We start from the raw sequence: 12,264 nt of genomic DNA, 5'->3' as shown, positions 1-12,264 counted from the left end.
AAATGAAACATGAGCTCACCCCTGGAGTAGAGCGGGCTGCTGCCCAGCGGGATGTTGGCGGGCGGCTGCGGCTTCCTGTTGTTGGGCTGCACGATGATCTGGTAGCCCTGCATCAACCTCTGACAGATGAACTCCTCAAACACCTGACCCGCACTCATCACCGGAGCTTCATCTTCACGCCTGGAAACACACAGAGGCAAACACATCGACACTTATTCTGATAATTTGGACAGGAAAACTCATATGACTCGTATTACCTTTTATTCATAATAATAATAATAATAATAATAATACATGGGATTTTTATAGCGCTTTCCTAATGCTCAAAGACACTTGAGTTGTTATTAGCTTGGTTGTTTTCAAAGGAACATAATTGATGATTCTGCCTAGCAGGTAAAACATTTATTTTTAAAGATGCACTAAACCTAGTTAATCATGTAAACTTTATGAAAGCTAATGCTGTATTTTCTTCTTTATACCAGTGTTTTCCCCAATGATTTTATTGATCCTCAATCTTAGCGTCCTATAACGATTGATCAAAGTGTAATTTCTGTCATTTTCAACTTGGACCCTATTTTCCCATTTATTTTCATCTAAGTGACTAATGGCGACGCTCTTCTTAAAAATTGCTCCACTATTGAGAGCTGTAGCTGCTGAACGGGCTGAACTGATATCCAATGAGGCAATAGTATGTATGTCCACTAAATGTGCACATTATTGCCTCTAACAGGCTCAGATTGATATTAAGTACCCAACAACATTATGGAAATGCAATCATCAGATCCTCCTTCGCACTCTCCAAGAACTTGGAGTTTCAGGCTCTGCACTTTCCCTCCTCACCTCATACCTCAAAGACCGTACCTACAGGGTAACTTGGAGAGGGTCCGAGTCCGACCCTTGTCAATTAACTACAGGGGTCCCTCAGGGCTCTGTTCTTGGTCCCCTCCTCTTCTCCCTGTACACAAACTCGCTCGGATCTGTCATTAGCCCGCATGGTTTTTCTTACCACTGCTACGCTGATGACACCCAATTAATTCTGTCCTTTCCCCGCTCAGAGACCCAGGTCGTCGCACGCATCTCTGCTTGTCTAGCTGACATCTCTCAGTGGATGTCTGCTCACCACCTCAAACTCAACCTTGACAAGACTGAGCTGCTTTTCCTTCCGGGAAAAGATTGTCCCACTCTTGACCTAACAATCAACATCGGCCCCTCTGTTGTTTCCCCGACTCAGACTGCAAGGAATCTGGGTGTGACCCTAGATAACAACCTGTCCTTCACTGCAAACATTGCTGCTACAACCCCTTGCTGCAGATACACGCTTTACAACATCAGGAGGATGCCTCCCCAGCTGACCCAGAAAGCCACGCAGGTTCTGGTCCAGGCTCTCGTCATCTCACGCCTAGACTACTGCAAATCCCTCCTGGCTGGTCAACGTGCATGTGCCATCCGACCTCTGCAGCTCATCCAGAATGCAGCGGCTCCTCTGGTCTTCAACCTTCCTAAATGTTCCCACACCAAGCCGCTTCTCCGCTCCCTTCACTGGCTTCCGGTAACTGCTAGAATCCACTTCAAGACACTGGTACTTGCGTACCATGCTGCGAATGGATCTGGCCCTTCGTACATCCAGGACATGGTTAAAAGGTACACCCCAGCACGTGCACTCCGCTCTGCATCAGCCAAACGGCTCGCTGCACCCGCACTGCGAGGGGGACCCAAGTTCCCATCAGCAAAAACACGTGGGTTTGCTGTCCTGGCTCCAAAATGGTGGAATGAGCTCCCCATTGACATCAGGACAGAAGAAAGCTTACACATCTTCCGGCGCAGACTGAAAACTCATGTCTTTCGACTCCACTTCGAGCGATAGAATTACTAACAAAGCACTTATATACTAATAAAGGACTGGCTTATCTAAAGCCAGTTGAGTAGCACTTGAAATGTTTGGCTCTATGAAACCTGATGTACTTATATGATTCCGTTTTCTTCAAGTTTGTATCTTCTTGGTCGAACGCACTTATTGTAAGTCGCTTTGGATAAAAGCGTCAGCTAAATGCAATGTAATGTAATGTAAGGGATCCTGCAGAGAAATAATACATGTTTTTTTTACCTTTTAACATGATCCTTTCTGGGTGACATTGTGTCTAAAAAGGCTCTCGCAAGGAGATGTTTTGAAATGTAGCAACTGTTGACTTGTTAGAGGGGTAAAACGATGGAAACATATATTTGAGAGAGTGCTGGTGTTGCCAGAGTTTGTTTTGCATGAGTAGAGAAAAGATTTCCAAGAACATGGCTTAACATAATGCCTATTATGTCAATTTCGTGATTATTGTGATTAGTCACTTCAAGGCCCGAACACACCAAGCTGACACCAAATAACTGACACAGACGGACCCCCAACTGTTGTGTCGCCTCGAGTCTCTGCGTCTTGGCCATGTTTCGCACTGGAACACACCGCAAAGACTTCAGCCGACGGCCAAGAAGCACGTACGAACTGCGCATGCGTGAGTGGTAATAACTCTCCTTACCAGCAGGCGGCGGTAGTGTGTATTTGTCATTCAAAAGAGGCAACAACCGGAAGACAGAATGCGTGATACACCGAGAGAAGAAGAACAGACTGCGTGATATAAACAAACAACAAATAGCGTGTGCGTTCCATTTTCACTCTACAGCGAGAAGCTCATGGGGCTTTCCCGAACCTGTGTTGAGAGCTGGAGTTAAAGGGGACCTATCATGCAAAATGCACTTGTGTACGTCTTTTATACATGAATATGTGTCCCCGGTGTGTCAGAGAACTCACCAAGTGTCAGAAAACACAACCCTCTCTCTTTTCCTCCATACCCAAATCTCTAAAAACGGGGCTGCGACGGATCTGATACAGACTGATCCAGATTTGAAAATAATCTGACGTCAGTGACGAGGAGCTGCGCCTATATGGCCAACTCTCCACCAATCAGGGGAATGAGAGGTTGCTGTGGCATGGTAACAGCATGGTAACAGCATGGTAACAGCATGGTAACAGCATGGTAACATGACGCTCGTGCCTCGCCACCCTCCTTTGCAGGGGGGCGTGGTCAGCTGCAGCGCATGCAAAGACAGGGTGGAGGAGAGCAAATAGAGCGAAATGAGGCATGGCTAAAATGCATGATCTGTTTGCTATTTTGAAAAAAAAACCGTATAAATATACCTTATATAGGTATGGCCCTACAATATATTATTCAAATATAGCATGATAGGTCCACTTTAAATGAAATCTCAGATTTGCCTTCTTAATAGTTTGTTTGGGTCCCTCACTTCCGTTTCGCTTCTCATGCACTGATTCGCTAGCTGAACAGCCAATCAGAGTGATTTATTTTGCCAACAGCCTTTGGCCGACTGCAACATGTCGAATCGGTGGGTTTTCGGCCGAAAAGGTGTTGGCACGGCTGAAAAGACAAGACGGTGCGGGACACACCAATCTGAGTAGGGCGTGTCGACGCTCATCGTCGGCCTGACGCCCATCGACGGACAAAATCGGCCTGGTGTGTCCAGGCCTTAGACACAAAAACATGGGAAAATAGGGTCCATATTGAAAATTAGAATAGTTTTTGTTTTATTTTTCCTGAAATGTGAAGGTGCCATAAGAAGTGCCAGTAGTCTAAAAAATGTTATACTTTTGTATACATTTATACAAATATATATGATTTTTTTGTTGTTGATGGTTTCGAAAGAGAGACAGGTGATGACATGCAGAAATGTTCCACAGGTCGCAATCGAACCTGAGTCCACTGGCTCTTTTCAGAATACTTTTAGTAGAAAAATCAACCATGAAAATAAATATATAAAATGTAGTAGAACCAAAAAGGATTTGAAAAGTAAAATGTCCTCCATATCATTAAATGAAATGACAGCATTGTGACAGTGAATGTATGACCAGCTGACGAGTGTCTCAGACTTATACACAGAGCTGTTCTCCGCAGACAGGAGCCTCCTACCTCTCCAGGTCGCTGTGGGGCAGCAGGTCGTAGCAGCCCTCCGTGTAGTCGTTCTGCAGCGCCTGCCGGTCTGGGAAGTAGTCCGTGGTGAGGGGGAGGCAGGCTGGGGTGGTCAGAGACTTCCAGTCCACCCCCACTGTGCAGCAGAAGCTGGGCACTGTCGGGGGTGCAGACAGCAGCAGGGCTTCAGGGGCACCCACACACACACACAAAACATCCCCACAGCAAAGACAAGTGCATGTACCCAGAGTGGAGAGGTACATGTGTGGGGGGGGCGGGAAAGGATATAGGGAGGAAGGGGAAGTACAGGAGTGTAATAAATAAAGACAGGAGGGAATAGGATGAAGATGTGAAGGTGGAAACAAAAGAGTGAAGACAAACAAAGAAGAGAGTAGAAGAGAGGGGCAGAAAAAACAGAACGTGTTACTTTACTGGTGATTCCTGAGCAGCCTGGAGTAGAGGTGCAGTGATCAGACATGCAGATTGTAGCCCGGTGACAGTCTGAGATCAACATCACTCACAAGCAAGTGAAAATGTGTGCAAGAGCCGTTTATGTATATTGTTGGAACGTCATATTTCTTGTTGAGTTTTGTCCTGTAGTATTTTTTTGAAACTAGGTGGCAAGAATTAGATGCACAGGGATGTGTAATTGGGGAGTAGGCAGAGGGAACGCACGCATGTGTTCCTAGCCCTTTTGTGCTCGGGCCCTGATTAACCTCAAACTATACTGGATATAAATACTGGAAATTCTGTAATTTGTCTGTGTACAATCCCTACAATGGCAACCAGAAAAGGACATTGGGATGTGTAAATATGTGTTAGAACTGAGTGCGATCCCTCTACATATGCCCTTCTCTACCCATCAACAATGCCCCTATTTATACCTACCTGTGCATCTAATCACCACCACTAAAACAATACAGCAGGATATAACTTAACAAAACAATATGACATGCTAACAGTTAACATAAAGGTCTCCTACAATGTGTCAAGATCTCAGGAAAGGTGTAACCTGTATAGTGAATTTAAGAAGAGAATCACATCATGCAGACATACAGCTGGTGAGCCAACTCCTAAAAATGGTGTGCAAGACAGACTTTTTTAACAGAAGGTCCAATTTACAATCAATCAAGAGAAACTGCCATGCAGGAGTGATATATATACACAAGGCTCTGTGAATGCAAACAGATCACAGTGAAGGAAAATGATGCTCATTAATTAAAGGAGTTGTAGACATGGTCATATTTCGTCATGAGACTTAAGATCAACAGAAGGCCCAGAGAAAGAGGAAGGAAAGAGTGGGACAGAGAAAGAGAGGTGACAGAGGGAGGAGGAGGGGGAACCCGAGCCACATGACCTGTAGTTGTTTATACCTGAGACCCCTGGAGATAGACGCCCACAGAAACCTGCCTGCCACAACTGAATGACCCTCACAGGTTAAGGACACCGCCAAAGGTTATCTGCCCTTATCAGTATGGTGATTATGAATCACAACCCGATCCTGAGTTTTTTTTACATACTTATAATTTATGTTTTTGTTTTCATAGGGACGAGATGGACTCACTTGGATCGGCACCGTTGAGGGAAACGTCTTCAAATGTGGAGCCGCGATTGTTTATGGTTCCTATACAGAGATCACAATTAAACATATAGAAAGACAGGAACAATATTTTAGAGGGTGCAACCAACAAATAATATATTTTTCAAGTAATCTGACAATTATTTTCAATTTCAAAAAGGAGCAAATTGAATATAGCAGTTTCCCATAGTCCAAAGCAATGTGTAAAAAACATTTTTTATGTTGTGCAATATTCTAAACCATAGAGTGTAGTTTTAAACCCAACTTGATTTACTGTCATATACAAGACAGAAAAGCAGCAAATCCTCACGTTTGAGAAGCTGGAACCTGTACGTTTATGGCACTTTTGGTTTTCAAAATGGTTGGCAATTATTTATATCCTACCAATTAATTGACTAACTGTTGCAGCTCTTTAAATGACTTCCTTTTTGGAGCTGAACATGGCTCAATCCTCATTTTGAAAGGATAAGGTTGGTTCATTGTTAAAACAAATGTATTGTCCAAAAATCGAAAGATTTAACAAAAGTTACTTTAAAGGAGGAAATAATGCATTTGTTGGGGACTATTTTCAGTGGTGGAATGATAAAGGAACTTATAACCCAGTGCAATAGTGTGTCTCATTTATAAAATATCGCCAACATTTACTCAAAAAGAAATCCTTGCTACAAGTCTGGTGTTCTTTTACCACCGCAAGTAAAGCATATTGTTTTTGAGCAGACATATCACCACTGTTGTTGCTCCCTGGACTCCCGGTGAACTCCTCCATCCCTCCACTGATGTAAAGACCGTTCTCTCCTGCATGCCTAGAGACTGTCCGCCTAGAATATAAAGGGAAATAATAAGCATTCATGTCCCTGTCTGTGACTGCTCCTAGTACAAGGATGGGTTAAAAGCAGAGGACACATTTCACTGTGTGTGCTGTGTGCATGTATGTGTGACAAATAAAAAAGGTTTCATCATCCGACTCTTCTTCTTCTTGTGCTTTAAGATGCATTTATTTACAAAAGCAAGTGCTTGTTCCTTGTGGAAGGTGGGGCTAACCTTCCAGTGGCCTCGTGATAGGCCAGCTCCAGCAGCTCAGCGGAGGTGTGGGCGGGGTCTCTCTGCTGACTGCCCTGCAGCTCAGCCATGTTCTGTCTGGTCTGGTGATGGATCTGGATAGCCTCTCCAGAAGGACCTGCAGAACAACACTCACAGTCTGATGTTTGGATAAATACCAGCGTTACTGCATTCATTTACTTCTTACTCATCCCAAAATAATTTGATGCCTTGAGTTAAAGGCGAAGGAAGTTTCCAAAAATAAGTTAATTGAAATGATCAGACATTGTATTTTTTAATACACATGTGGTGTGTGTGTGTGTGTGTGTGTGTGTGTGTGTGTGTGTGTGTGTGTGTGTGTGTGTGTGTGTGTGTGTGTGTGTGTGTGTGTGTGTGTGTGTGTGTGTGTGTGTGTGTGTGTGTGTGTGTGTGTTGCCTCACCGACAGGGAAGGTGTGCATCCAGCGCCGCCGGTTGGAGGTGAGCTTCATGGGCATCCTGGACGGCGTGAAGGGGTTAATGAGTGCTCTTTGGGGGGTGTACCCTCCGGGGCGGATGTGCAGGGTGGACTCAGCACTTCCCACGGTGAACCTGCCCGGGGCACTGGAGTCCCGCTGAGAGTCCATCATCTTCTCCAACAACTCTGAACAACACAGCAGAAAGGGAGAATGGAATGGAGAAAGGAAAACGGTGGAGTGAAAGTGTTTCTCTTCAAGGGACAATTCAGATATTCTGAAGTGTTGCTGTATGAGGTACTTATCAATAACAGTTGTTTAACAGGGAAAGCAGATAAACATATTTTTTTCCACCAAAAATATTCAACATCAGTTTACTCTATATTTTTGATCTGGCCAGCCCTTGCCTACAGGGGACTCAAGGCGTTAACTATCATCTCTTGGAACCACAAGCCTCCATTGAAAATGACAGTCATTTATCTTGCAGACTATGGAAGTTTCTGGTTGACTTTGGCCTTGATCGATTAGTTGATGTTCTTGTGTGACTGGTGATATAAAGGGGTTAGTTGGAAGTCACACAATAACACAAACAAACTTACGGATCAGTGGTGGATCAGCAATATCCATGTTTAGCAAGTTAAAATGACTGTTTTTGTCAAAGAGTCTGGTGTCTTATAAGAGCATAGATGACTATACCAGCTTTAATTGTGCTTTCTAAAAGGCAAGGTAGAGTGATGAAAATATAAGAAATATTATAAAAATATTAGGGCCGGGACTTTAACGCGTTAATTAAGATTAATTAATTACACAACAATTAACGCGTTAAAAAAATTAACGCATTTTAATCGCACTTATTTTTGCACCGCGGAACGTTTCTCACTGGATGAGTTTCAGGCGTACCGATTATACTGGAGCACCAACTAACGTTCATGACTTCAGACAACAACAAACCACAGTGAACAACAGTGGGAAATGTTGTTTTAAAAAACGGACGGATGGAAGCGTCGATAAGAGCACGGTTGTGTGCAAATTATCCAAAAAGGAATTCGCATATCACCGCAGCACATCAAGCCTCAAGTATCACCTCAATGCAAAACATATAGCAGCTAGCGTGGAAGCTAGCGTGGACGTTAGCCTCTTTTATCGCGTTCACACCAAAAAGAGCCGGTACTAAAATTAGTTCATGAGAACCTTTTTACCCCCACGAAAGTCCCTGCTAGAGAGCAGAGAGCTGCTAGAGAGCAGGGACTTTCGTACGGCTCTCTTGTGAGAAAAGAGCTATATTTCTGATTGGCTGGGCGGATTGCAAACCACGCCCCGTAAAACTCCCAAAAAGTTTTGTGAAGCCGCCATTTTATTATCCTCGCATTAGCATTATTAGCATTAGCCCAGCGCAGAAACGCAGAGAGACTAACTTATGGCAACACAAAATAAAACATGGGAGCGGTGGAGATGAGGAGGTGTCGGCGTTCTGGCGATTTACTCGGAAGGCTGCTGGGACTCCCAGCAGCTTCTACTGAAGCCAGTCCCCAACTCCGGGGACTTCCGGCCGGGGACTTTGGGCGGCAGTATACGCCGTGAAGTGGTTTGCGGCCTGCCAGTAAACCCAAAGCAGAAGAAGAAGTGACGTCAGCGGCTTCATTTGCCTAATCCACCCCCAGGTTCAAAGAGTTCTCATGAACTAAGTTCTCATGAACCTTTGTGGGAAAAGTACTGCGGTGTGAATGCGCCTAATGGTATACTAAAATCCATGTGAAAAAAATTGCTTCTCACTGTTCTTAGGTCAAATATTTATATGTGATTAAAAATGCGATTAATTTCGATTAATTAATTACAAAGCCTCTAATTAATTAGATTAATTTTTTTAATCGAGTCCCGGCCCTAAAAAATATACATTCCTTTAAATGAGTGTGGTATGCCTGGCTGCTTCTCTAAGGTGGGAGAATTCCTTTTGTCATTTACCACAGATACACTGACCCTGGATAAGTACCTCATACCTCCAATCTATCCCTCTTGGATGTGAATCAGTTACCTCTGGTGCTGGTGTATCCCAGGGAGCTGCTGACTTCATACTGGACCAGAGGCATGCGGGGGATGAGCAGCATGTTGGACACAGGGCCCAGGCTGTCGTCAGAGGCCAGGCTGCGCTGCTCCTCCGGCCCCGCAGAGCGAACAGGAGGCGACGCTCCGATGCTCGCACTGACCTCCACCGAGCCCCAGCTCTTCCTCCCACTGGTCCCACTCGCCTCTCTGTCTCGACCCATTCTGAAAGACACAGTCATTGATCACCAGGGTTGGAGGTCCACAAGGATAACTCTAATAGTATGCCAGTGGCGTTCCCTGATGCATATTCCCCATAAATTAATATTTTGTCAGTTTTAATTGACAGTGTTTGGAACCTAGCGGCGTAAGTAGAAGATTTCCTGATGTGAAGGTTCTCTCGTGTTATATGGATGATTGTTCCCAACCACGAAGCCATTTTGATGTATTAATATCAAGATTTAGAGCCAACAGACTAAATAGTACTTGTTTTGTTTTTGGTGTGTTCAATTGAAGAATGCTTTTCAAATTCAAATAAAACTCCACGTCGGGGAAGACTCAAGATGTATAGCATATTCATTATTCACCATAAATACTTTGAATGAGTAGATAGTTGTTACCATAATGATAGAATACAGGTTATTATTCCAAGTACTTTGAATAATAAACAAGTCACACAAATGCCTGGTTAAAGTTGCGCAACTTTCATATAGCCAAAGTAAGCCCTGGAACCACACAGGGTGTACTGTGTGTCTAACTAAAGCTAGTTTAGGTACCTGAAGTTGGTGCTCCTCTGAATTCGTGAAGGGCCAGGCAGTCTGAACACCTGAGCATCATGGGCGTCGTAGTCCACCTGAATAGGGAGGCTGTTTTCAGAGTCCTTTGGAGCGCAGAGAGCTGGAAGAGGTTTAGCATCATTAAGATGTATCCAAGGCTCCCTGTTTTATAGCAATCTTTCCATCAACTGTAAAGCCATTGCACAAATCAACCTCATTGTGGCACTTGAGGAAAGTCAGGAGATAACCAATGTCAGAGGCAATTATATAATGACAACAATGCATATCTAAATAATCCAGGAGATGCTGAGATATATTTGACAGTGGAGAAACAGGCCACCCCTGGCATTCTAGAGATTAGAAAGAGCTCAGAGAGGCAACGGGTTGTAACTTACTGTGTTCCTTGCTGCTCTTGAATTTCTCAGCATGAAGCTACAAGAAATGTAGATTTAACATGTCAAAACATGCAAAAAATAACTTTTTGAATTTGTTAAAGTCACTCAACAGTCCGTGATCAAATGTGAATGCACCTTGCGTCCGGCCAGTTTGATTCGAGGAGTAAAGGAGCTGCAAGAGTTCTGACTTTTGGAGGTGTAGAAGCTGCAGGTGTGGAAGAAAAAGATGCAAGTTATCAGCTTTGCATAGAATGAAAATGTATATTTATTTATCAGTTGAATGTTTAACCTGTGGTTGATCCAGTGAGGAAGGTTGTAGTCGTCTCCAACCCGAGAGTCTCCAGGTGCTGTCCTGTTGTGTAGCTACAGAGAGGATGAGCATCAGAAACCAACAGGTATAACATCCAATGTAACAGAAACAAACTCTCTGAATCAATACTGCTCAAGCAGGTGTCCAGTATGAACAGGAGGAATGATGAGAGCAATCAAACCCTGTTTCACTTCCATATGTATGAGTTTTGTCAGACAGACTTTGAAAGCTGTTGACCTATGCTTTAAAGATCTCAACCTTAACATGACTAAATCCCAATCAATATTCAATCTTGTATTACAACACCTACCATGTATTACATTGATCTACTAACCACTTGTATGTAATATACACGCCATCTAGCTAGAGCCAGTGGTGAAATGTAATTAAGTACATATACTCAATTACTGTACTTATGTACAAAGCTATTTTTGCATAATGCTACTTTACACTTTTACCCAACTACATTTTGTAGGAAAATAGTCAACTACTATTACTCCAGTGCAAATATTTTGCATCTTTAATCAATAGCTACTTTACATGTTTTAGGTTTATCAACCCAGCATTATTTAAAGTAAACAAAATACAATATTTAAGTGATGAACATACTGATGCATCAATAATTATAAAACAATTATTTAATATATATTATTGTAAAATTCTGCGTGATGAGTACTTTTGGTACTTTAAGAATATTTTGATGCTGATACTTTTATACTTTTCTTTAATACAATATTGGATACAGCGTAGTATTGCTACTTTAACTTTAATAAATATCTGAGTACTTATTGCTGCTGAACTGGATTGGTGTATTGACAGGTCTTTCTATTATCGCATTATTACCAATGAGGGTGGAGAAGTACCATCTCTCTGCATAATGCATTACATTTCAACAACGCAAACTATTCCTCCATCATAATCCTCTTACCTTAACTAGGTCCAGAAACTGCTGACTTGATGTGTGTGTTTTCACAACAGGTGTATGACCTAAGCATCTACAGTCCGAGTGTATTACCTTGAATAGCGGTACAGCGTGTAATGGCTGCTCGCCCATACACACCAAGTCCACCCCGATACCTAAAGAGGGAGAAATCACCTTGCAATATATGACATTATATTTAGCTGACGTGTCTATTCAAAGCAAATTACAGTGAGGATACAAACCATGTGTTGGACACGTGATTGTGTCATCACTCACCATTGTCAATCATACGCTGCTTGGTGAGAATCATAAGCAGACGGTCCACTTCGAACACCCCCACCCCCGGCGTGATGACCACCGACATCTGGCCGGTGCGGTCAAAGTTACGGTTGATGTAGTGCTTGTCAAACACTGCGGAGACATGGCCAGTGTCAGCTGTCTAATCTTTATCAGTTAGTAACAAGAGACAGACGCTGACTCATCTGGATATATCCTTCTAAAAAGAACAACTTTTCAAGATGTCCACTTTTGGATACACTTTGGAACTCACGCAGAGAATGAGGCCAGAGTGAACGAAGAGAATGAGTACCGTAAGTACTACCTGTTTATTTGATTTAATGTTATGAAAATTCAAGAGTTTTCTTTGTAACTTTCTGATGGGTCAGGAACTTCTTTAAATTAAATATTCCATGCAAGGCTATGTTCCCCAAAATGTATAGAAAAATTCAGTAACATTATTCTTTATTCACGGAATACAGGCAGACAAGAATATCTGTCTTTCC

The 12,264-nt window shown here is 43.1% G+C and overlaps 1 protein-coding gene across 13 annotated transcripts in view; it reads right to left on the bottom strand.

Moving 5' to 3' along the window:
* depdc5 (DEP domain containing 5, GATOR1 subcomplex subunit) overlaps positions 1 to 12,264 on the bottom strand; it is a 65,831-nt gene that overhangs the window by 45,445 nt on the left and 8,122 nt on the right. For 7 of the 13 annotated variants that reach the window (XM_034215533.1, XM_034215541.1, XM_034215524.1 and 4 more), the window contains exons 15-27: positions 11,759 to 11,893; positions 11,489 to 11,637; positions 10,540 to 10,613; positions 10,386 to 10,455; positions 10,251 to 10,287; positions 9,856 to 9,976; positions 9,072 to 9,304; positions 7,027 to 7,227; positions 6,589 to 6,724; positions 6,274 to 6,365; positions 5,533 to 5,592; positions 3,969 to 4,164; positions 20 to 180 (exon numbers count right to left, since the gene is read on the bottom strand). In XM_034215533.1, coding sequence (XP_034071424.1) covers positions 20 to 180; positions 3,969 to 4,164; positions 5,533 to 5,592; positions 6,274 to 6,365; positions 6,589 to 6,724; positions 7,027 to 7,227; positions 9,072 to 9,304; positions 9,856 to 9,976; positions 10,251 to 10,287; positions 10,386 to 10,455; positions 10,540 to 10,613; positions 11,489 to 11,637; positions 11,759 to 11,893 — 1,665 coding nt within the window. The remainder of the gene's footprint in view (positions 1 to 19; positions 181 to 3,968; positions 4,165 to 5,532; positions 5,593 to 6,273; positions 6,366 to 6,588; positions 6,725 to 7,026; positions 7,228 to 9,071; positions 9,305 to 9,855; positions 9,977 to 10,250; positions 10,288 to 10,385; positions 10,456 to 10,539; positions 10,614 to 11,488; positions 11,638 to 11,758; positions 11,894 to 12,264) is intronic. The other 6 variants (XM_034215557.1, XM_034215567.1, XM_034215576.1 and 3 more) reach the window with 5 other exon arrangements.

The sequence above is a fragment of the Gymnodraco acuticeps genome, unplaced genomic scaffold, assembly GCF_902827175.1.
Source record: "Gymnodraco acuticeps unplaced genomic scaffold, fGymAcu1.1, whole genome shotgun sequence".
In the NCBI taxonomy this organism is placed as follows: Eukaryota; Metazoa; Chordata; class Actinopteri; order Perciformes; family Bathydraconidae; genus Gymnodraco; species Gymnodraco acuticeps.
The sequence above is the reverse complement of the archived record's forward strand: the minus strand, read 5'-3'. Positions and strand labels throughout refer to the sequence as shown.